This window comes from Python bivittatus, unplaced genomic scaffold (genome assembly GCF_059951505.1).
Source record: "Python bivittatus isolate LINGU-HERP-01145 unplaced genomic scaffold, Pbiv_v1 ctg000410_np1212, whole genome shotgun sequence".
NCBI lineage: Eukaryota > Metazoa > Chordata > Lepidosauria > Squamata > Pythonidae > Python > Python bivittatus.
The window spans coordinates 12502920-12528953 of NW_028277067.1; the positions used below are offsets into that span (position 1 = coordinate 12502920).

At 40.8% G+C, this 26034-nt stretch overlaps 1 protein-coding gene across 3 annotated transcripts in view; it reads left to right on the forward strand.

The window, feature by feature from the left end:
* The window catches only part of ITGA3 (integrin subunit alpha 3), a 76044-nt gene that overhangs the window by 20638 nt on the left and 29372 nt on the right, over positions 1-26034 (forward strand). For 2 of the 3 annotated variants that reach the window (XM_088143500.1, XM_007422515.3), the window contains exons 2-8: positions 15181-15308; positions 17022-17101; positions 19528-19774; positions 21425-21508; positions 23274-23481; positions 23575-23768; positions 25083-25171. In XM_088143500.1, the coding sequence (XP_087999626.1) occupies positions 15181-15308; positions 17022-17101; positions 19528-19774; positions 21425-21508; positions 23274-23481; positions 23575-23768; positions 25083-25171 (1030 nt within the window). The remainder of the gene's footprint in view (positions 1-15180; positions 15309-17021; positions 17102-19527; positions 19775-21424; positions 21509-23273; positions 23482-23574; positions 23769-25082; positions 25172-26034) is intronic. The other variant, XM_088143501.1, reaches the window with a different exon arrangement.

Sequence of the window (26034 nt, forward strand, 5' to 3'; positions counted from 1 at the left end):
GGTCAACAAAAATGGCAAAGAGTTGGCTGTTGGGTCTAAACTCATGTTTCTTAGTAAGGTGCTACAAAGTCAGGCAGTGATTTAAGCTATGATTTGTTGACTATTTCTAGGGTACTTAAGCTGAGATACTCAATGTCAAAATCTTTCAGTGCTACCAGCTGTTAAATATTAGATGATAGCCCTACTTAGGAGAAGTGAGAATTGCATTTCCCTAGCCATTTCTTTGTGCAACGTGTGATTTTCTCCAGCACACAATCGTGATAATAGTGGTGGAGGTATTTGGAGCCATCACAACATATATAATGGCTGTGCAGTTTGGAATGTCTTCTTGTTACTGAAGAGACATGGAAGCTTAGTTTTTGGGTCAGTTTCTACTTTTCTAAGCCTGAGATTTACTCCACTTCTCTTTTTGTTTCACTGGGTATTGCTCCTTGCCCTGAACTTTGAGTGGTCCTGATGGAGTAGAAAAATAAAAATTACACAGGCATGAGTTGCTGCGGAAAATAGCTTCTTATGGAATGAAGCCAGCGTCCTGATGCCAGGATCCCAGAACAGTTAATTTTAGCAGAAGTTTTAGAAAAAAAGGAAGTGATAACTAATATTTTCTACTCCAAAGCTGGTATGGACTAGAACAGTGTTGTCCAAACTTGACCACTTTAAGATGAGTGGACTTCAACATGCTGGCTGGGGAATTCTGGGAGTTGAAGTCCACTCATCTTAAAGTGGCCAAGTTTGGACAACACTGGACTAGAAACTCTTTTGAATTTTATGAATGTGAATGCCTGTATTTTTTAAAAAAAACTTAGTTGGGGGCGGGTATTCTGAAGAACTGGCCACTCTGAAGCTTTCCTTCTAGTCAACCTAACCTGAAACCTGAAGTTTGGATTTAGCAAAATCATCTTAATTAGCGAGCAGATGAACTGAGCCATTACATAGCTTGCAAAATAACTAAGATGTATAGCAAAATACTTTTATTTATCATGTTCAGGTGTTTGAAAGCTTTCTTAATTGCCAGCAGCTCTTAAGAGCTTCAAAACGTAGCTTATGCAAAGGCCATGTTGTGGGTTCTGATTTAGAAAAGGTCCAGCTTGCTAGAAGTTATGACAGGCAATCTTTTGCAACTCTGAAAAAGGATAAAATTAGCGTGGGAATGGAAAGTGGAGTCTTCAAGCCAGGACAGCGGGGCAGGGGAATAGGATTAATTATTCCCCAGTGTATGTTTGCAGCCCCAACGCATCCAGAGGGCACAACGTTAGGTGTAGCTGTCATAGTGTATTCTTAAGTTAACCCCTCTACCTCTCTTGTTTCTTTGGAAACCAAACCTGAATAGTGGAGTCCTTGGGATTTGCTGAGCTTGATTGTTTTCTTGCAGACATTTTGTTACTCTGAAGACCTGAAGATGTTACCTAGATGGGTAATGAAACATCTTCAAGAAAACAACCAAGCTCAGAGAACCCCAAGGACTCCACAGTTCAACCCTGAGCTACACATATTCTCTTCTATTGGTAACCTGAATAGCCTCAAAAAGTTAACTTTTAGATAGCTTTTAACCATACAGTTTCAAAAGGTGGGAATACAAAAAAGTTTACGTAACCCTAATGACCAATCCTGAAATGATGGATCCTGTTTTATTTACTGATAAAGAAGTGTGTAGTTTTTAGAGTGTCTTCGATCTTACTACAACTTTTCTTAAACATCTTAAATGCTTTTCCCCCTTCCATTTCTGTTCATGCCAGAAGTAAACCGGAAGTAAAAAGACGGCTGAGTGCGTGGGGTAGATTGTCGGGAGTGGTTGATTTAACATCCACCACAAAGATATTCCTCTAGCTGGGAATAATTTGAATAATGCCTCTGGACCAGCTTGCAGAAATTTCAGGGAGAAGATAAATAATAGAGGTAAACGCAAACATCTGTTGGAAAATCAAATCAGTTAAGAGTGCAAGGCCCCCCAAATTCCTTGGTGATCTCTAATGTTCCAGCCCTTACATTCTATGATTCTAAAATAAACAAACCCAATCTGTGTTTTATAAGTGAATAGGGTCAACAGACAAATCCCTATTTATTATGGCTAGTATACTGCAGTTTTCAAGTATAAGAAAGAGGAAAACAAGGTAATAATTTAAAAATGAAATATTGTGCCATACATAACATGCAGCTTCTTTGAAAAAGCTGAGAAAGGAACTTTAGCCAGTGACTACATATGCTAAAGGCTGACAAATGTTTGCCCACATATTCCTTTTATTGTGGAAGTTCCTTGCTTCTAACTTAGTGTATAGCCAACTGTGATTTGTATGTCCTTACACACACACACACACACACCAAAAAACCCTTTTATGGATTATCCCATCCTGAATACAACAGAAGAGTTAAATAAAAGTGTAGTCTTTGAAACAGAGAAAAGCTAGTGCTTGGGAATTTTCCTGCTGCTGTTCTTATGTTCTAAGCCACATCTGTGTTCACCTGAGCATGTGAACTTCATGTGAACCAATGAGAACAGAGTGTCAGATTCTGTTAGAACTTTTCAACCAATTTCTGCATCAGGTTGAACTTTGGAAAATCAGCTTCTTTCGTGAAAAGGAAGAGGGAGAGCAACATTGACATCTCACTTTTAGATGGAAGTAGACAAAACCATGTTCTCTTCTTTATAGAGAGGTAGCAGAATGGGATGGTCCTTGCTCCACATCCTTTGGAAGTGATTTTTTTGTTCTGTTTTGTTTTGTCTTGTTGATTTTCTAGCAGGTGGATGAACTAAGCCACCATGCTATGATTTCTGTTTTTTTTTTTTTTTTTAATTATTGATGTGCAGGGTTAAGAAGCATGGTTGTCTGGCTTTTCCCAGTTTCCTGCTCTGCACACGCCATTCAGATTGGCCGTTTAGTTTCCAAGTTTCTTCCTCCCCTTTTTAGTCTGGAGGAAAAGGCATTCTAATGTCCAAGCAGATTCCTACTCAGCAGGAGGCAGGCCAGCCTCAGAGGGAATGGGATAATGAGGAACGACATCTGTTCAGAATTTGGCACCTGGAGGTCCTTCTTGATGAAGCTCCTTTGCTGGGTTTACACTTGGTTTCTCTGAGGGTACTCTTTATGGGCCTCCCCTCATGCTGGGAAGGAGATGCTCAGGGGAATTATGCTTCAACCTTCCCCAATTCGGGGCTCTCCACTCATGTTGGATCATTTCCATTTAGCGTAGATGGGGACGGTCATTAACTCACTTGTCTGCCCAGGACTGAGTTAGGGAAAGCTTACAGACCTACTGTACATTTTGATGCTTCTGCATGATTGTTAATAATGAAATAAAATCTCCCCTAAATTAGGAAAATAAGGAGTCTTGTTTCTGTCAATGTTTCTTCTTATTAAAATATTTTATGTCCATTTTTTTCCCAAGGAGTTCCAAGTGCCACACTTTTTGGGGGGGGGGTCATCAAAGCAATTCTGTGAGTTAGGTTGAGGTTGAGCAAGACTGACTCTGGAGCCTTCAATGAGATTAATGGCTGAGCTGGGTTTGAACCCATATCTATCCCAGTTCAAATCTGATTTTCCAATCTCTATCCCATGTAGGATGAGCAGATAAAATAGGACTTAAAAGTCATTTATTTGTATCATTCTCCACTAGGTGACCCCAGGAGCTATGGGGAGTTGGAATAGGACTTTCTTGGCCTCTCCTACCTCTCAATTCCCCATCAGTGCCACTGCTGTATCTGGATTCTGTACTCCTTTCTCTCTGCACTTCTTTCAGGATCATAAATGTTGGCTATTTCCCAGGTGAGATACGTTTAAACAAGAGCAATAAATTGGAGATCTTTGACAAGCTCAGGCATTCAGTGTGGTGGATCATGTGTGCTGGAATTTGCATCCTCTAACATCAGGAAGCAACAAAGGACTACAAGTGCCCTGTTATAGGGCAGGATTCTTCAGCTGTATTATCTTTTGCAATAACAACATCCCCTATTCTGGGAAATAGGCAGAGAAGAGGCTGCAGCACAATAAGGACACTGAGTGACACTTAGCAATCCATGATAATGCATCTGGTTGGGATGAGGAGGAGCTTCTTGGTAGCAATCCAAGTTTTGAATCTCTTTCAGGAGGCAAGACAGCCCTACAATCTTTACCTGCATGGTGGTCTTTTCCTCCAATGGAATAAGCTTTCTTCTTAGATAGGTTTATATTTAAATAAATGTATATTTATTGTTTTAGTACTTTTCCTGAACTTTAAATTTCTTGTTAATTTTAATGACATTTTAGTTGTTTAATTATTAGCCCTCTAAAAGATAGAATTTTTTGTTTGGGCTATCTGCACTACAGTCACTAGCCAGTCATACCGGTGTTTAGAGAATAATTTCTAATCCAAATGGGATTTTTTTTAAAATTTGTGGCCAGACTTCAGATGGCAGCATACAAGTTTAATAAATTATTATTGTTATTATCCAGATAGTGCATACACATGCAAAAACTCCACATGTTCAGAGACATACTGAAATGTTTCTTATTCAGTGTGTGAACATTGTTTGCACATCAGTGGTCTGTATTTCAATTGCTCAGTTCATGGGTCAAGCAGTTTTGAAATGTGATGCCAACAGCATGAAGCTCCTATGGTATGGCAGGTAAAAAAAATGGGGGGGGGATCTGGAACTCAGAAGCTCTGTCTTTTGAATTAACTGTTTTCAAGGCCAGCTTTCCTTAGGCTGATGCCAGCCCTGAAAAAATGGGATGTAATTATACCAAATAAAATAAATTAGAAGGGTATGAGAGCAGAAATCCTTCCACCTCCTAATAAGTAACTTGTGAATAAAAAGAGAAGATATATTTCCTGAATAACTATAATCACATCTGTCAGAATTATTATTTCAGTTTGATGGAGAGTGGGGGCAGGAAGTGCCTTCTGAAGCCCACCTTATCCTTCTGTGGGAGATAGAAGCTTTTTGGTCAGGACCATCTAGGAGATTTTGCTGTCTGAGGTAGAGGGCCAAATGGCATTCTCTACATGCGTACAGATGCTGGCCAGACCGAGCAGCAGGCTAGTTCAGGATGTCCAGACCTCCAACTTCCAAAGAGGGAAGAGCTGGAGGGAGTATTCAAAGTTGTAGCACTGCTGCTGGTCACATCTGCCACCTCTCCTTATATACTTACTGGCAGGCCCTGTCTGCTTTGTGTAGCCTGTGAGATGGCCTGATGACTCTAGTGAAGGGAAATGTGGACACTTCTGTTCTTGAAGGCAGCTCCTCCTCCTCCATCACCACTTGGTGCTATAATCACGATGTGTGTGGACAACGTTTCCAATTGGCCACTGTTTGGGGAGGGGTATTTTTGATAGCAGAGAGGCTGCTCATTCCTTCTGCTCCAGAAGAGAGATGCAGATCACTTTCTCATTATCTGCATATGAGAGAAGAGATTTTGAAAGGAAGGGGAGTTGTGTTGATACTGGTGAGAACCACTCCAGAAGACACTTACTGGGAATTCTGGTAGTTGCAATCCCAATATATGTGGAGGATCCTTTGTTGGAGAATTTTCCTTTAGAGAAGGCCATGGGGGCTACCATCATACTTGTCTTGCAAGGATTAAGGTGACATCGAATGCAGTGATTGTTCTTTCTCAACCTCCCTTTTGTTCCTCCTGTTGTTTTGTTGTACTTGGCTAACACAAAAGCCTTTTTTTCAAAACGAAACCTCTCAAGGGCACAGAATGAAGATACAATGGAGGTTAAAAACAAACAAACAAACAACACTCTGTTTCTGTCATTCAAACTTTTCCCCCTCTTTCCTCTTTTACCATTTAGAGGGTTAGTCCTATTCATGCTGGCCCTCACTCAGAGCTATTGTGTTTTATCCAATGACTTCCTTGTCATAGCAGTTGAATTTCCTTGAGCCTTGTCATCTGCTAGATTGATTGTGAGCAGAAGGCTGGGCTATCAGATATATTTAGAAATGTAGAGTCTATCCAGTTCTGGCCTCATCTAGAGACAAGATTGGGTAGCTCACTAAAACCAGGTTTGAGAGGTCCCAGAATGAAATATGCTTCCCTGCTTTTCGGCAATACTTGCTTGATGTAGTACAATGCATTAGCTTAAATTCTGGGTTTATTCTTTCTCTCAACTGAATTCTTTGTCTTTACAGACTTCTGGCAAATAGTCCATTAAAATAAGATCTCTAGCTCATTGGTTCATTGATATTCTCAGATATAGTTAATCCTAATGCACATTTTAAATTAGCTGGGGACATCGTGTGCTCTCTTGCAAGCCTCAGTACAACACCACCATCACAATTTTCCTACCCCTGCACCATCAATCTGCTGCAGTTGTGCTGGAGAAGAGGTTGCACGTGGCTGACTCTCCTAGTCTGCCTTTCTCTCCAGCAAGGCCAGACTCAGCAACCAACCCAACAATTACCTGGCAGAGTGCTAAGGCATAATTGTCCCATGAGAAGAAGACATTTCCATGTGCTCTCTTCCAGCATCAGTGTACTCCCATCAAGCTACAGAACAATCTAGGGAAGGGCTTCCCAGGACACACAATCTTCATTTTGTGCACTTAGAGAGGGGAAGAGTGTGTATATAGAGTTGCTGTATGTGCCCTTGGATGTAAAATACAGTCAGGTCCAGAAATATTGGGCATCGACACAATTCTAACATGTTTGGCTCTATACACCACCACAATGGATTTGGAATGAAACAAACACAATGTGCGTTAACTGCAGACTGTCAGCTTTAATTTGAGGGTATGTATATCCAACTCAGGTGAACGGTGTAGGAATTACAACAGTTTGCATATGTGCCTCCCACTTGTTAAGGGACCAAAAGTAATGGGACAGAATAATAATCATACATCAAACTTTCCCTTTTTAATACTTGGTTGCAAATCCGTTGCAGTCAATCACAGCCTGAAGTCTGGAACGCATAGACATCACCAGACGCTGGGTTTCATCCCTGGTGATGCTCTGCCAGGCCTCTACTGCAACTGTCTTCAGTTCCTGCTTGTTCTTGGGGCATTTTCCCTTCAGTTTTGTCTTCAGCAAGTGAAATGCATGCTCAATGGGATTCAGGTCAGGTGATTGACTTGGCCATTGCATAACATTCCACTTCCGTCCCTTCAAACACTCTTTGGTTGCTTTTGCAGTATGCTTTGGGTCATTGTCCATCTGTACTGTGAAGCGCCGTCCAATGAGTTCTGCAGCATTTGGCTGAATGTGAGCAGATAATATTGCCCGAAACACTGCAGAATTCATCCTGCTGCTTTTGTCAGCAGTCACATCATCAATAAATACAGGAGAACCAGTTCCATTGGCAGCCATACATGCCCATGCCATGACACTACCACCACCATGCTTCACTGATGAGGTGGTATGCTTAGGATCATGAGCAGTTCCTTTCCTTCTCCATACTCTTCTCTTCCCATCACTCTGGTACAAGTTGATCTTGGTCTCATCTGTCCATAGGATGTTGTTCCAGAACTGTGAAGGCTTTTTTAGATGTCGTTTGGCAAACTCTAATCTGGCCTTCCTGTTTTTGAGGCTCACCAATGGTTTACATCTTGTGGTGAACCCTCTGTATTCACTCTGGTGAAGTCTTCTTTTGATTGTTGACTTTGGCACACATACACCTACCTACTGGAGAGTGTTCTTGATCTGGCCAACTATTGTGAAGGGTGTTTTCTTCACCAGGGAACGAATTCTTCGGTCATCCACCACAGTTGTTTTCTGTTGTCTCCCGGGTCTTTTGGTGTTGCTGAGCTCACCGGTGCATTCCTTCTTTTTGAGAATGTTCCAAACAGTTGCTTTGGCCACGCCTAATGTTCTTGCTATCTCTCTGATGGGTTTGTTTTGTTTCTTCAGCCTAATGATGGCTTGCTTCACTGATAGTGATAGCTCTTTGGATCTCATCTTGAGAGTTGACAGCAACAGATTCCAAATGCAAATAGCACACTTGAAATGAACTCTGGGCCTTTTATCTGCACATTGTAATTGGGGTACTGAGGGGATATCACACACCTGGCCATGGAACAGCTGAGAAGCCAATTGTCCCATTACTTTTGGTCCCTTCACAAGTGGGAGGCACATATGCAAACTGTTGTAATTCCTACACCGTTCACCTGAGTTGGATGTACATACCCTCAAATTAAAGCTGACAGTCTGCAGTTAATGCACATTGTGTTTGTTTCATTCCAAATCCATTGTGGTGGTGTATAGAGCCAAAGATGTTAGAATTGTGTCGATGTCCCAATATTTCTGGACCTGACTGTATTTGCCCAGATGTATTGTTTAGATATTGTATGACTCCCCTCCATCTCCCACACTTCAAAAATGCGCTGCCAGTATTCAGTAGAAAAGTGTTACAATTACAGTCTTTTTTTTTTAAATGGGAAGTGGGAATAAGAGTAGAAGGCCTCCCATTCTCATTTTAAAATACTCCATCCCACCACCAAACAATCTAAAATATTTGCTTTGGGGGCAAGTTGGGCCCATTTTGCTTATGTTTCTATAATGTTAAATATGGGAAACCACCAAACAACCTAAAACATTTGCTTTGGGGGCAAGTCGGGCAATTTTGCTTATGTTTCTATAATGTTAAATATGGGAAGCAAAACATGGAAGGAAACCATTTCCATTCCCACCCTCCCTCTCCTCTGCCCTTCCAGTGAAGCTGACTTAGACTTAGTTCACACATTGCATTTAGCCATAATAAGGTTTGATTATTTTTGGCTTGGCGTAATGTACAGTATGCAACCAACCATTGTAGTTTGTAGATCTTGATTTATGGCTTTGTGCAAGTTATGAATCTATGAATTCACAGTATGTGAAACTGGGGCTTCTTTAACAAAGAATTGATTTTAGCACCATTTGTGGACCCATATGATAAATATTAATGCTACTACTCTACTTCAATATCGTTGCATATATAGCTCATGGTAAGTGTTGCCATTCTTTTGCCCTGGTGATTATTCATCATGTCCAAATATCTGATGTAACTGTACCCCCCCTCCCTTAGGCATCCACATACATTTGGGCAGGATGTAACAGACAAAATTGCTAAGCGCTTGGCGGCAGCAGAGCAAGTTAATCTTTGTAAATGGTCAATTTTATTCACCCATAGCTACTGGATTAATCAGAGCAGGATGAATTAATGGCTGCTCACTCTTCCTTTCTGTGTCTATTGTTGAGAAGGGAAGTTGAACTGCACCCAGCAACTTTGCAGGCATCCCCAAAGCAAGCTTCCTCCCGTGACTCAGGTTTTTTTCCCAGGAAGTGAAATATTTTCCACCAAAGTCATCCTGCCCCTGGAACAAAGCTAGGATGCTCGTGGAGCATCCTCATTCATGAATCATGGAGATTGTTATCTTCACACTCATGGTGATCTGGTTTAATCAAGAGACCTAGCTTAATGGCTTCCGAGTCCCATGTATATTTTATCTTTCCTTCCTAGAGCATGTGCTGAGGAGCTTCCTATTTCTTGACAACGAGAATGCTACATCTACTCTTTAATCTGGTGAATCAAGCAGCAGACCCATCTTTGAACTGGAACAATTAAATCCTTGCCCCGCCCTCCTCTTTCTATCGGTATTTTAGTTCCTAGTCCTTAAGTAGTTTCAGTTCTCATTATGGTCCATCCTTTGATCTTGCAGCCGGCAGACCTCCACAATGAGCCCTTGCAATAATCTAGGCACTAATTGTTTGAGTGGTTTCCGTGAAGTCCTTTCTGCTCCAAGAGGTGTTCCAGTGCTGTAGAAGAGTTTGCAGGATCGTATCTCCTTAGGAGGAATGAAGCAATCACCCCAGGCAGCTGATTTTGCATTTTATGAAAGAGTAGCTCATTGTTATTTAATTCCGATTGCATTTTTATTGCTGAGATAGGGAATGATTGTGGGATTTTCTTCATCTGGTGCCAAGATGGATCTCTGTGGAAAAGCACATGCTTGGGTTCAATCCTATAGGCATCACCAAACATCAGTCTGGGAAAGATCTTTGCCTAAAACCTTTGACAGCAGTCAACAACTGGCTTATCCATTGCACTGGGCTGTAATCTGTAATGTGCATTGGCTTAATGCAGCTAGCTGTCATTTGTAATCCAGTTTTTCTGGCTTTGTGCTGTTGTTAACCCAGGCTAGCATACACCATCAGATGAATGGCCTGATTCTGTATAAGGTAAGGTGCCTTTGTTCTTGCATTACAAGACAGAGCAAAAAGTTGTGACTCTGCAGAGGCAGGTTAACCATTTAAGTGAGGGCTGGACAACCTGAGTTCCTCTTTTTGTGACCCCCTTCTGGCTGGGATGGCTGAAAAGCAGCAGCACAGTTGCTGAGTATTCTGCAGTGAAAAACAAGTGAAAGATAAACCCTAAAAAAAGGCATTTCAATTGCCAGACTCTCCTCCCTCTTACCCATATGTGTGATGTTCTTCTCACTTCAGAGCCATAAACCCCTCCAAATGTGACATGTGACCCAGATATTCTTGCTCCTGTCCAAGGAACTCAACCATGCTTTCTACCAGAAAGATTCTTGCTATGAGAAAATCACTTTCTAGAACATCTGCACTTCAGTGCAGCTGTATTAACTAGGTCACTGTTTCTCAATCTTGACAACTTTAAGATGTGTGGACTTCAACTCCCTGGACATCTGGTGACAAGTGGGCTACAGGACTCAGGACTGTTGGCTGAGCAACCAGGGACAGCAGCTGCAGGACTACTGGAAGAAAAGTTGTTTACCCATCACAAATATACAAAGAATGAAAACAAAGAAATAATGATCTGCTATTACAAATCAAGTCCAGTGAGAAGAGGATATCTGAAAAGAATGCACCAGTTCTGGAAAGAACAACATCCAGAATCAGAAATAACCAAACAGAGGCTAGAAGATCAACATCGATTTATAATACAAAATAAAGTATTCACAGGAATAGAATTGGAAGAACTGCAACGGTCTACCCAGGGCAAAGAAACCAAAGCCTTCCCAGAAGTAGCTCAGACTGTAGAGGCAAACCAGGGGGAGCTGGCAGTAGAGGAAGCCCATATAACTACTGAATCATTTTCATTCCCTAACCAGGCACCCTCTCCTCTGCCTTCTCCTCAGAAAGAATGAAGCCCTCTAACTAAAAAAAAAAGGAATTGTAACAAAGAATGAGCATCTAGAACAGCACAAAAATAACAGAATAAGGTTGCCTGCATTGAAGCTTGTTACAAAGAAACAGCTAGCAAAACTATTAAAAGATGTCAATACTGTAATATCAAATATAAGCATCATCTCACTGCAAGAAACAAACCAACTGATGTACAGCACAGTTGCAGTTACCATTGAATACCTTGGATGCAAAATCAACAAACAAGAAAAAAAGCCAAACAGTGCACCACCAAAATGGAAGATCAGGTTAGAAAATAAGATCAGCATGCTAAGATCAGATGCAAGCAAGCTAGAACAGATGAAAGAAAAGAAGCTGAAGAACAAGAAGACCAAAGAATACCTGATCAAGAAATATCACCTAGAAACAAGGAAGATCAAAGAAGCACTGGAAATAATAAAGCAGCAAATAACAGCCATTGCACACTATATGCAGAATCTCCAATTTCAGTTGAATCAGAAACGTTTCAACCAATCCATCAATGGAGAGACTGAAATGAATCAGTCAATACCTGACAAAGAAAAAACAGTGAAGTTCTGGGCGCAGCTATGGCACAACCCAAAGAAATACAACAAGAATGCAGCTTGGATGAAGGAGGTAGATAAGAATAAAAAGGAAGCTGAAATGAAAGAACTTGTAATAACAGCAGAAATGGTGGAGAAAAGGGCAAGGAAGATCAAGAATTGGTCAGCACCAGGTGAAAATGAACCACATGGTTTTTGGTTGAAACATCAGACTGGTCTGCACCAACTCATTGCTAAGAAGTTTAACAACATACTGCAAGGAGGTGAAATTGAAGATTGGTTAACATCTGGCAAAACCTAACTGATAAGATCCAACAAAAGGGGCAGCACCAGGCACCTACAGGCCAATTGCCTGCTTACCAACAACTTTCAAATTGCTAATTGGTGTGGTAGCTGATGCAGTCCAACAGCATCTAGTTGAAAACAAGATCTTTGCACCTGAGCAGAAAGGAAACTGCCCAAAGAGCAGAAAAACAAAAAATCAGCTCCTAACTGACAAGATGATTTTGGAAAACTGTAAGAGAAGGGAGACCAACTTGAATGTAGCTTGGATTGATTACAAGAAGCAATAGACTCCCTGCCACATGATTGGATAATCAAGTGCCTATAAATAACAGGAGTCAGTAAAAACATCAGAAGCTTTGTGCAAAGATCAGTGGCACAATGGAAGACATAGTTGCTGGTCAGTGGTGATAGACTGGGAGAGGTTAACATCAAGAGAGGAATCTTTCAAGGAGACTCACTATCACCACTATTGTTTGTCGTTGGTTTAACTCATCTGTCAACAATACTGACCAAGTCAGGCCACAGCTATCAAACATAAAAAACATCTGCCAGGCTATCCCACCTCCTTTGCTTGGACGATCTGAAGCTGTATTGAGAACACCATCTGAAATGGAATTGCTGCTCAACACTGTCGGAATATACAGCCAAGATACTACAATGGAGTTCAGACTGGACAAATGTGCCACCCTTACCATCAAAAAGGGAAAAATAGTGAAAATTGAAGGAATCAAGATGCCCTATGGAAATAACATCAAGAGTCTGGACAAAGAAGATCACTACAAATACCTGGGCGTCCTTCAAGCTGACAACATCAAGCACGTTGAAGTCAAGAAGGTTAGGAGTGAATACCACATGAGAGTGAAGAAGACCTTAAAGTCCAAACTCAGTGGAGGAAATACCATCAAGGCAATTAACACCTGGGCATTCCAGTCATTAGATACACAGCTGGAATAGGGGACTGGACTCAAGCAGAACTAGAAGCCCTGGATTGGAAGAACAGAAAAATAATGACAATGAATCATGCCCTTCATCCATGCACCAACATTAACAGACTCTGCTTACCATGGAGCATACGTGGGCATGGAATGTACACCAGACAGTTGAAGACACCAAGTACACCAGACAGTTGACGAAAAAAGGGCATTAGGAGAATATCTGAAAGACAGTGAAGAAGATGCATTGAAACTAGTACACCATGAAGGCTAACTGAATACTGAAGAGACCAAACTGGCCTATAAGAAAGACCAAATGAAGAATAGAAAGGAGACATGGCAAGGCAAAGTATTACTTGGCCAACACGCGCACACACACACACAGTGAACATGCACAGATCTACTTTTCTGCAAAACTCTGGGTTTCTCCAAGTCTCTCAATACCATTGCTCATTCATGGCTGTTGTTATTTTGTCCCTGTAAAGCTTTGGAGAATTTAGTATATATGATTTTTTTACTTTTCAGAGTTTGACTTGAAGATCTCTTTGTTTTGGATTGGGGGGGGGGGGTTTTTATGATGTTTTTAATAATTACATTCTCCTTGTGTTTTTCTACCACACTTCCTTCTGCTCCATCCCTTCCTTTCTTGAATATATACACACACTTCCCTGACTTTTGCTCTTGATGCTTTTTTTACACTCTGTCACCTGTCATGGTTAAATGTTTTGGCATATTTTTACTTGTCTCTAACATAGAAACTTTGCCCACAGTGTTGAAAAAATACAGCTGTGTTTTCTGGAAAGCAAGGGAACATGTATTCCAGCTGCTTTTGTACTCAGATAAAACTCGTATTTTGCTAAAATAGAAGAAACCACATATAGAAACAAACTTTTCTCTGCTGGCAGCCCTTCAAATGTGTTGGGATTTTAATCTTCAGAATTTCACAGTTAGCATGCCAGTTAGGATTTGTGGAAGTTGAAGTCCCAGTGCAGTTGGAAGGCACTAAGTTGGAGAAAGCTGGTCTAGCTGGTTCGGGTATGTCTGATCAAGTGTATTATCAGGTTAAATGTTAAGTTAGAAGGGTTTATGTTTTGGAAACTCAAATGCCAGTGCCCAATGTTATGTGTGGTTAGGAAGGGTTTTACATGCAGATTTACACAGTTGAGGTCATGTCTACTCTCCTCTTATTACAGACTACTTAGCCATGATGGTGGGAACAGGAGATTAACTGATCTTCTAACACATTTTGACTAAAATCTGGTGGCTGGGTTTTAGAGTTCCTTGAAGCAGAGAACCATGCTAGAAAGATCCAAACTCCTGTCAAGTTCAAGGTGGAACTATAGGCAGGTACTACTTAATTCCAAATTAATGAAGCCAGTAACGATTGGGTTTACACATTGTGCTATATAGATATTTTTAAATTATGGCTTGTGGAGTAAGCTGTAGTGACTTGGTTCTATATAAAGCTAAGTCATCATAAGTGGATTCACACTGTATAGTCAGAAACGAAGCAGAATATGGATGAGTGCTATTTGTGAACAAGGTCAGTTTGTGTGAGTTCCCAGTGAGCTTTCAGAACGAATAAAATATTGTGATTTTGCAAATACTCCTTATAGCCCAGGTCTAGCTTCACGCTTGCTTACTCTATCTCATAATAGCTATTAAGATCTTGGGGAGAGGCCTTGAGTGGTATAGATTGTTTTGGAGATGGTATGTTTTTAATTATACATTAGGATTTTTTTTCTTTAATGTGAGCCACTTGGAGCTTTATCTAAGATCAGGAGGGATTAAATATGTTTTTTTGAAGCAAATGTAGAGAGGAAGAGCTATCAGGATATAAGTGGGGCAAGAGGGAGAAGGTGTCTTTGGCTCTAAGTGGTGTTTTATTTCCAAAGATTTTCATCCTTGCCTGGAAGTTACATTTTCTGAGTTGATTTTTTCCCATAAATACTAGGCATGTTTCAGCTAGTTGGGCCTGCTCAGTGACATGAGAAAGGCATTTTGCACATCCCAGGAAGGACTCTTGTCTTGTTCCAGAGGGGTTCTCAGCCACTGAAAATTAATTCCAGCATTTTTTTCCCCTGATGTATACTTGCTCACTATAAAGCCCTGTGACCACCACTTGTGGTGACCAGGAACATCACTGTTGTGATTTTCTCATTATCGGTATCTATTCTCAAGAAGTTTTATTTATGGAAATCACTGGCTCTATCAAACTACTTTGGGTATCAGAATGGAAACAATGAATGTACAGAATGGAAAGATTTATTGCTTTCTCTCTGTTACGAAGAATCTGTCTTCTACCTCCTGTAATCCAAAATAATGTTTCTCCCCTCTTCAGGCTGCTTGCTGGAGCTCCCCGTGATGTGTCTAACAAGTTGGATAATAACACACGGACGGGTGCCATGTATTCTTGTCTTTTGACTGCAGATCCCAATGACTGTACACGGGTGGACTTTCAGGTGAAAAGTATGTAAATGTGTGAATGGAGAACTTATCTGAGCAGGGTTGTAATGCTCTGTGGAAGATAGTGCAGGCTAACGGTTACAATCCACAGTGGTCTAATGGTTAGATAACCAAATGAAATATCTTCAGGAAGGGTAGACTTGTTTTACTCTGTTACACCAAAGCAACAAAGAGCCTGATGGCACCTTTAAGACCAACATCAGCCCATAGAAGCTACAACATGACTGGCTTCATTCATTCTGATTTTGAGTTTCTTTCCTGCCTCTTTGTTTGTTTGTTAAAGATTTGTTGTCTTCTTGCAGTTATGAAATTGGGGTTCCCTTAGTTAATTCTAAAGGATTGATGGTGGGTTTGGAATATGGCAGGAACGTGACTTATCGCCTTCTCTTAAAATACAAGAAATGATCTCTCCTTCTCATATCCCATCTCTTATGTATAAACAAATCTATAAAGCCTCATCGTTTTAGTTCTGAGGTCAACAAAAGTCCATTAAGGCTTACCAGAGATAACAACTTAGGTATTTTAACCTTGATCAAACAAACCAACTTTATATTCCTTCCTTTTGCTTCTAATAATCTTGATCTTTAGTCCCTTGAAATAATGTCCTAGCACTTGATTTTTTTTCATTTTTTCTTTGTCCCTTCTCACAAAATTCTTCAACGCTTTAACAAGACTCTTTTGTAAATCCAATATAGGAAAATTATCCAGGTCACTCTCTTGGTTTATTATTTGTATATCCCTTTTAATTATTGAGACATCAGCTTTCTTTTGTATATCCAGTGTAACATTTTTTCCATGTCATTCTTGTACCTGTCATTTTTAAATCCACTTTCAAATCAATTTCAAACTTGTCAGGTAAAACTTGTTCCTCTTCCATAACATCTTTTAAACACAAGCTATCTATAATGGCAGACTTTTTAAAAGTAACTTTTGGATCCATTGTTCACAAATATCCTTCAACGTTGTTAAAATATTTTGCTTCATTCTGTATTTGTAAGCCAAATTGAAGTATTCTTCTCCTTTAATTATAATATTTTGTTCCTTCTAGTGTCTAATTTTTAAAGTCTTATCTTACTATTTTTTTAAAAAATCAAAACAAAAGCATTTTCCCACAGGAAAGATTCTTTATAGTTAATTCCAAAATCTTATTTCAAATTTATCTGGACCCTTAGTGCATATGTAACTTTCTAAAATCAAAGTTTTAATCACTCTTTTGATGTTTGTTCAAAAAAAAAAATTAAGTCCTTAAACTTGTATTTAAAAAGTCTTTCGCTAAGGATTGAAGGAAACTCATGTGGTGCTATAAAACTAGTCGATCCAGAGGTTCCTAATAGCTGAAAAGCAGTTAACAAGCAATTTCTGAAAGTGATTAGAAAAGGAAGTATGCGAACCCAGTGTTCTTTGATAAGTTACTAAAATTGTTTATATTTGTTGTGATGAAGGGGGAAGTCATTTCTTTATATATTTCTTTTCCTTTTCTTTGCTGTATTCTTATTTTTTCTTTCTTTTCTATTTTTCTATTTTTTTCTTCTCTGTACCTTCTATTTTTTCTTTTCATTCTTTTCCTTTCTTTTTAGTTTGCATTACTTTTTATTGTTGCAGTTGTAATTTTTAATAAAATTACTATATAAAAAAAGAAATATGGCAGGAATGTGGATCCTTTCCTAATTGTATTTATCCTTTGGGGGGTTGTTTTTTGGCTCCTTGTACTTTTAGGTGAACCCCGAAATAATATTGTTGAAGACATGTGGTTGGGGGTGATGGTAGCAAGCCAGAGTAAATCTGGGCGAGTGATGGTGAGTATAATATATATGAGAGGAGATGATTTCTCCTGCTTTTGAATCTTCCGTTCTTCCTTAAGTCATCAGTTGGGCTAATGATGTGCATCAGAGAGAATCAGTGGTGCGGGAAACTGGACCAAAAATATCATATGCTAATCCAGTTTTCCTAGGCTTTCTTGGCTGTTTGTCCCACATGCTGCTATAATGCCATACCATTTTCCCCCATACCTACTTCAGAGCTCTGATGGCCAGTGACAGGGATGGGAAAAACATACAAGAACATTAACAGAGGCTTGCTGGATCTAACCAAAGGGTTTCCTTTGTGGATAGAGAACTTGGTTTCCTTGTGCTTAGACCCCTGCTGCATGTTTTATATGGGGCTGCCCTTGAAGCTGACTTGGAAGTTGCAAATGGTTCAAAATACAGCAGCCCAAGTACTGACTGGAGAAGGTAGGTTCAGCAGTGTGACAGCTATGTTGAGGTTGCTGCATTGGTTACCAATGGGCTTCCAGGGCCAATTCAAAGTGCTGACTTTAACTTTTAAAGCTGTACATGGCTTGGCACCCATGTATTTGCAGGATAGACTTTTTCAGTCCTGTGCTTTCATCCCAAGAGGGCCTACTATGGGTTCCTACCATACACAAGGTTAAAATGGGATCCCAGAAGTGTACCTTCTTGGTGGCAGTCTCCACAATATGTGTCATGAGCCACAATTCAAAGTCTGACTCTGACTCTGATTCTGACCACGTTGCTCCAGCTGTTCAGCCACAGGCATCTCCTGATCAGCTGGAGCAATCAGATGACAAGGCACAACCCATAAGCCCCAGACACACGCAGAGGTTAGCAGAGCATCATCAATCAAGGACACTCCTTGCAAGGCAAAGGGTGAGGCCTGAATAATTGCAGTCAGCTGCCAGCAGAGAGATTTATGTAGCTTGCTTTGCCTTCACTCTCTGTTGGAAAACAACTGTTTGAAAACCCAGCTTGTGTCTTTCCTGAATTCTGGATTGGCTGACTACCTGATTTGGCTTCATGACTTTTAGAACTGTAACTAGACTACTCTTTTGCTTCTTGGACTACAAATGGTACTTCTCTTTGCTAAGTCTTTGTTTTGCAATTTGTCTGCTGTTATCTGCTTCTGCTTCTTGGCAGCTGTGTCTGCTACCTTGAACCAAATAACATGGAATACCTTATTCCGGGGATAAAGAGAGCCTGATACTATTTAGGAGCCAAAATTGAGAACTTTTAGGGTAAATATCCTGAGCCAGTCATGGGAAGAAACCTGTTCTAAGCCTAAGGCAGTTATCTGAGTCCTGGGCTTGTCTTATACAATCTGAGCATAAGGCCCTTTCAAGAAAACACAAAAAATAATCCAAGCAGTCCAAGATTGTTAATATTGCATAAAGTTGCACAGATGAAAACAGGAATGCTCCTGGCTGGGTCTAAGATGTGGTGCTCAGTGAGTCAGAATGTAAGCTTGTCCAATCAGCTTAGAAATAATGGGCTAAAGTCCAGTCATCTGAGTGGGGAAATTTGCCTTTAGAGGACTGCCTGTTCTGTCCCTTCTTACAGTGTCATCATTAAAAATATTCTTCAGACAGGCACAAGGCTCTTGGCTTGTCCCTGCCTTTCCTCCCACATGTAATCCACCTCCACTTCTACCTTCTAGGCAATAACAGCCTCCCCTCACCCCTTGGCTATTTTGATCCTCTGCCACATCAGCACCTTTAAGTGTTCCAAAAACATTTTCAGTGGGAATTAGCTGAAATTCAAGAAACAGCTCTAGGCAGGGAAGCAAGACTTGGAGAACAAGCTGCAGGTGCCACTTGGGCAAATTGTCTCCCACGTAACAGGAGACGCTAACTGCAGAATTCCTTTGCAGGGAGTTGAGCTTTCTCAGGAAACTTGCCCAGTTGTTCTTCCCTCCCCTCCCCTCCCCTCCCCTCCCCTCCCCTGGTCCTTCCCAGCCCCTTGCAATGTGGTTACAGCTGATGCTTGAAGTTATTTGTGTAGGATTTCTAGGACCTTCATTCAAATCATAGTTTGAACAGAGTTCAACAAAATTAACATTTATTTGCAGTGTCAATGGTTAACCTCTTTGTGTCATTTATTTCAATGGAAGAACTTGAAATAATCTTATAGAGGATCAGGATTCAGTTACCTACCCTAGGGATGAGGACTTCCAAGTCAGAAGGCTCTTTTCCTAAGCCATGATATGGTTTGTTTAGTTTTGGTTTAGGATACCATGTTAATCCAAGCATTGTGATTTTAAACCCTCATTGATTACTTAATATGAAGTACTAACCCAGATAATTGAGGTATAGCCAACAAACTTTAATTTAAAAACTTGTGATGTGGTGGGATGAGTGTACTGTACAGAACCTGGAATTTCACAGTCTCTTTCACTCCAGACTAAAATATTGCTTAATTTATTTTTCCAGGCTTGTGCTCACCGATACACTAGGATATTATGGGCTGGCAGCGAACATCAGAGGCGCATGGTAGGGACATGCTATATCCATGGTAATGACTTGCGTCGTCATCCGGATGATGAATGGCAAACTAATAATGAGATGTGTGCTGCCAACTCAGACTTGGACAATACAGGCATGTGCCAGATGGGCATCAGTGGTGGCTTCACAGACAACTTCATCTATTTTGGAGCTCCGGGAGCTTACAATTGGCAAGGTTTGTGGCTCTGATTGCCTCTCCCCTCTTGATTTTAACTCTTTCATATGTGTCAGTCTCAAATGGTTTTATGGCATAATTTAGTTGGAGTAAATTCTGATACGGCCTAATGGCTGATCAATAGAGTGTTGTTGTTGTAGTAAATGAATGGACTAGGATTCTTTAAATATATTTGCTTGACCAAAAAAAGAAAAGTTAGGGACTAAGCACAGTTAATTGTCATCTGAACAAGCTTTGACTGAAATGTTGACTTTTGCTTCTTGCTTCCAAGATAATTTGCTAGACCAGTTCTGCAAGCAGGGGCTTCTTTAAAAATGCCATCTGTCCCATCTTTTTGCTTTCTCCTCCTCCACAGCCAGCTGGAAGAGGGATGAAAAAGAGGCAGAAAAAAATGGAGGCTGGGATAAAATCACTCTGGCCATTAGTAGCTATGATCTGATTTTGCCACTTTGAATCCCCCCCCCTTTTTTTTTTGTTCAGAAGAAAAAAAATGAAAAGACAGGATGTGATTGTCTCCTTTGCATGGCTGGGATATACTTAGAAAATGACTGAACTTCAGCAGCTGTGGGCTGCCAGCACATGGGAGTCAATCGAGTACAGAAGCTTCTGGCTCTGTCAGCCATATTGTCCGAGCATAGCCCAGATGATCACCCCCTTTATGTCTTTTGCTTTCAGCACAACCCCTTTCTTCCATGATCTCAGCTTTTTGTCGTCTTCATCCAATTCGTTTCCCATTTTCTCAATTTTGCTTCCTTTCACATCCCCTGAACTTCCTTCCCTTCCATCAGGCTCCTGCTTCTGCTTCTGCTTCTCATTTTTCTCCCAGGTCTCCTGAAATATCTGTTTCCTCCATTTCCATTTCCCACTTGTCTTTGGTTCTTTCATACATCTTTTCTTCAACTTAAACCTTTTGCTTTTCTTTCCTCTCTTTGTAGAAGCGCCTTTCTCTTTTTTTTCCAATCAATCTCCTTAATTCCCTGCCTTCTCCACTGTTCTTTCCAGACATGGTTATTTACTCCATACATCTTCCAATTCTTCCTTCTCCTCCTCCTCCTTCCCTTCCTGAGCCTCCCATCTCTTACTCTCCCTGTATTCCAGAAAAAAGCAGTTGGGAGAGAAGAGTTTCCCTTTGATCATCGCTATCTCAAAGAAATGCATGAATTCAAAATAGTGCTGAATTGTTTAGGCCTTTTCTGGTGTTCTGAAAGTGAATACACTGAAAGAACCCTTTTCCCCTTCCACCTCCTTGTGTATATGGAGAGTGACTATATGGACACGGTAATTGTCCAACACAAGATGGAAGTGTTCCCCACTGTTTGGAGCACTTCTTCGTAAAGGTGAGGTCCGTGTGTGCGCGCACATGCGCGTGTGTATGTGAATGTGTGGGGACCAATGGGGAAGACACTACTTCTCTTTTTCTTTAACATTTGAACCCCCTGAGCCCATCATGACTCTCTATGAAGCAGAGACAGAAGCTTCCAATTGTACTTCCCATCCAGCAACTTTCTTTGAAAATTAATTGCTGGATGTGGCTGAGAGGTGAGAGCCTGCAAATGAATAGAACAATCTCTTCAAACGGCATCAAAAGCTGTAGTGGATTTTGGTTTGTGTTTTATCAGAATGCTACAGATTGCCACTTTTCTTGCACAGGCACAGGTTATGTGAGCTATCCAGGAATTTGGGACCAAGTGGATTTATCCTACCCAGATCAGAAGAACGGCAACAGTTACATAGGTAATTGCAATCAACTCTCACGCTGTCAGGCTGAAAGCATGATTTAGTGCACACACACCCCATTTTATTTTCATTTTCTTTATTAGATTTGTTAAGGCTGTTCAACTCCAAAAAGACTCTGGGTGGCTTACAATATATCCAATAATAAGTTAAAGAAACACAACTGAAACAACATAACTGCCCAGACAAAATAGCAACAATAAAATTCAAAAAGACTTGACAGTGGCTCCACAAAGACCCTAACCCCAGGCCTGAGAACACAGCCAGGTCTTAAGGGACTTAAGAGTGAGACTGAGAGCCGTGTGTGTCTCTCGGGGGATGCTGTTCCAGAGGGCAGCAGCTGTGGCAGAGAAGGCACGCTTCCTTGGTCCCACAAGATGAGAACATTTAATTGGAGTGGAATGCACCCACTCTGCCTGAACATGCCGGACTAAGAGAAGAAATCATAGAAATAATCTGTAATGTGTAGCATCTTCACAACTAATGTCACTCAACATGCTGAACACAAACAGCATAATTCAAATATATGATGGGTCAAGCAGGCTTAACATCAGTTTGTCTTTTAAGGTTGATCCCCTGAAACCTAAGAAGAATAGAAAGGACTCCAGAGAAGAAGCACGTTTTGTATGGGTGAAAGCTTCATTGCCTCCTTTCTAAATCATGATCACCAGGTCTTCAAAATGGGGATTTCTTAATGAAGAAATCTGATTTGAGACTGGACTCTGAGCCCTGGAGAATAAGAGGTCAGAAAGGATTAAAGTGGAGAGCTTTCCCCATAAAAAGGCCTAGTTGTCATCAGGCTTTGCTTCAGAATCAGAGATCGATGTGCAGGACAATACCATGATCAGGCTCAATTGGTTTAGTATGTACAGAGATGAATATAGTTCTTGGCCAAACAAGAAAACTATAATTAATACCTTCAGAACAAGCCAAACCAAGAGTTAAATCATGATTATATTTATGTATGTATTTAAAGCTTTTCTATTCCACTTTTTCATAATTAAAAACAATTTGAAGGGCTCACGTTGCTTAGTTTTGGAATAACCCAAGTTAACAGGCCATCCTTAAATCCCAGCTTTCTATTATGGCTTATTCCAAAAGGAAAATTCTAATTAATGGAAGACTGCCTAATTTGCACGCTAGTTCATATATAGGTAGAATGAAGGGGTTATGAGTACCTCCAAGAAGCTTGTTCATTCCTAAATCTACACACCTGGGTGATCTAAATATAGTCAGCGAGTGAGGTGATTGATTGATTGATTGATTGATGTTCATACATTTATTTGCTCTGGAGCATACATTCCAGCAGAGTAGGTGTGCTCCAGGTCCCCTACATTAAACACTGTCATCATGTGGGACCTGGGAAGTGTGCCTTCTCTGTTGTGGCCCCAACCCTCTGGAACAGCACCCTCCCAGAGATAAGAAGGGCACCCATCTCTTTCCTAGGATTCTGGAAAGCTTTCAAAACCTGCCTTTGGTCCCAGGCCTGGGGTAGATGTTTATGATTTGTTTAAGGCCCCTGTTTTGTTTTGTTGATTTTGTTGTTTATCAGATGTTTTTAGTCGGGCTGACTGTCTGATTTTATGTTTTTAGCTGCTTTTATTTTTTTTCTAGTTTTGTGCACTGCCCAGAGTCCACTGGAGTTGGGCAACCAATAAATATAAATAATACATCAATAAATGTGATGAGATCTCTCTCTCTCTCGCTTTTTTGGAAGGGGGGAGAAGATCAAAGGCATATCCTCTTTGTTATTTCATGTTAACAGGATACACCGTTGAAGCAAGCACCGGTATACTGCACAAAGAAGAGTTCTCTTTTATTATTGGGGCCCCCCGCTATAATCACACTGGAGCCGTCTTTGTGATGGCAACTGATGGTCGCATGAATCTTCAGAAGAGACTGATGCTCACTGGGGGGCAAGTGGGCTCTTATTTTGGCAGCTCCATTGCTGTGGCTGACCTCAACAGTGATGGGTAAGTCCGTTGGAGGGAGAAGTTGAGAGAAGCATTAAACGCCTTTTTTGATAAATAAGTAAAAATGACCCCTCTGCCTTTCCCCATTAATAGGTGGCAGGACTTGATCATTGGAGCACCATACTACTTTGACCAGAAGGAGGAGAAGGGTGGGTCTGTCTATGTCTACATGAACCTTGGGGGGACATTCCCCAGCAGCCCCAACCTCACCCTGACTGGCCCCAGCAATTCTTCCTTTGGTTTCTCTGTGGCCCACATTGGAGACATCAACAAAGATGATTTCCAAGGTTAGGTTTTTTTTATCTTGTCCCAGTGTTATGTTTCACTATCTACTGAGGCACAACAGGTGGGACTGAGGGTGTTCTTACAGCCTAAAGCAGTGTTTGGGAATTGATAGTCTCTGTAGATCAGACAGACAGACAGAGATGCTACTTTTGCAGTGCTGAAAAATAAGAATTGTTCCTCCACCAAAAGAAGATAAGGGAAAATATGGGTGTGCATAATATTGGCTGGTTCATTTATATGTAGAGATTCAGATTTGAAAATAATTATTGTATTATAAATGAAAATACAGGTACTCCTCACTTTAACAATGGTAATTGGGACTGGAATTTCCATTGCTAAGCAATGTAAAATGTGATATCACATGACTGTGCTGCTTAGTGACAGCAGTTCCAGCAGTCCCTGGTTACCATTGTTAAATGAATCACCATGGGTTGTTAAATGAGGACCTCATGTGATCATGACTCCCGACTTCCTGCCAGCTTCCCCATTGACTTTGCTTGTGGGAAGCTGGCAGGGAAGGTTGCAAATCGCAATCATGTGACACTGGGACCCTGCAATGGTCAGAAATCCAGGCTGGTTGCTGAATGCCTGGATCGTGATCACATGACTGTGTGGGTGCCGCGATGGCTGGAACTTCAAGGACTGGTCATAAGTACCACTCATTCAGCACCATTCTAAGTTCAAATGGTTGCTGAATGAGTGGTCATTAAACAGGGACCACTTGTACCATACTACTGATATCAGGGAGAGAAATAAATTACCTTCCTAGTTACAGTTCAGCCATGCACACATGCTAGTTCATTTTGTCTTAATCAAATGACTGAGTCTGTGCTTATTATACTGCCTTCCTGCAATCACTTTCCCAGCAGAATTCCTTCAAGCTTTCCTTTGAGTAATGACTCGACTATTGTAAGAACTAAACCAAAAGTTGATGAAAGTTGCATTACAATGGATGGTAACTCTTTAAGTGGTGATGAATGGAGAGAGACATATTATATTATGGCAGAATGGGGAACTTGGGGCTTCTGAATGTTGCTGAACTACAGCTCCCTCACAAATGGCCATGCTGATTGTGGCTGTTAGGAGGCTTGGCTCAGCAACGTCTGGAGGGCCACAGATTCCTTGCCCCTGTGCTAGATTTTGACTAGTGATAGGGAACAATAGAAATCTTTGTTTTGAAAAGTTATTTTAGAGTAACAGTTTGATAAAATTCCAGTGGGAATCTAAAGGAAACCTATCTAGATGAGGTGTAATGAGAACTGTGAGATCTTAGAAGAACAGAAGTTCACCTTCTCCTTTGTACTCTTCCCATGCAGATATTGCCATTGGAGCACCCTTTGAAGGTTCAGGGAAAGTATACATCTACCTGAGTGGTGTAGGTGGCCTTGCTGGTAAGCCGCGTCAGGTAAAGGCATCTTTATCATCCTAACCTCATTTGGTGAAGCATATTTCTAAGATTATGTGTAGCATTTCCTCCCTATATTGTTCAGTTAGTGACAGGGAATCCGCTTCCTGTCAAGATACCATTAACCTTGGTTGAACCCCAATAGTCTGCATTCCAGAGATAAAAGTAAGCTAAATGGAGCTATATTTCTGGCAGTCAAAGACCACAGTGGATGGGATAGTGATGTCACTGGATGAGGTGTGGCTGGGAGTTGTGGCCTCCTTTTTTTTTAATTTTTGGGAAGGCCTCCAATTTTCTATCATGTTAAACTTATCCAAGGCTTAGCATACCAATATTCTGTAATTTCTTTCCAAAAATCAAGGAACAAAGGGGGGGGGGGCATTCTGTTGGCAGTACCACCACTTTCAACTATGCAATTTCAGAATCATTTAATGGACGAAAAAGGGTTTCAGGAATCCACAAACTACAAACTGGTCATCCTTGATAAAGCCCAATTTTCTCTAATCAATCAGATGAAGATTGGTGCCAAGTTACCTGCAAGACTCCCCACTTTCATCCTCCTGGGAGAAGCAGCTGGTTGTCTCTCATTTTTGGGTGATCAGAAGGCTGAAGCCCAAAAGCATTGTTTTTCAGTGATGGGTCCAGCCCTCTGGAATGGCCTCCCAATAGAGATTTCTTTGTCTCCAATTTACAAGAAATTATGTATGTTGCATCTTATTATCTTTGTGAGCTGCCAAGAGTCTTGTGATTAACTGTATAAATGAGTGTCAGCACTGAAAGTCCAAGAACTCTTCTCCAGTCAGATCAATATAATCTAATGATGATAGTGGCAGTCCTTCTTGTTCATATGTGCTTGGCCACCA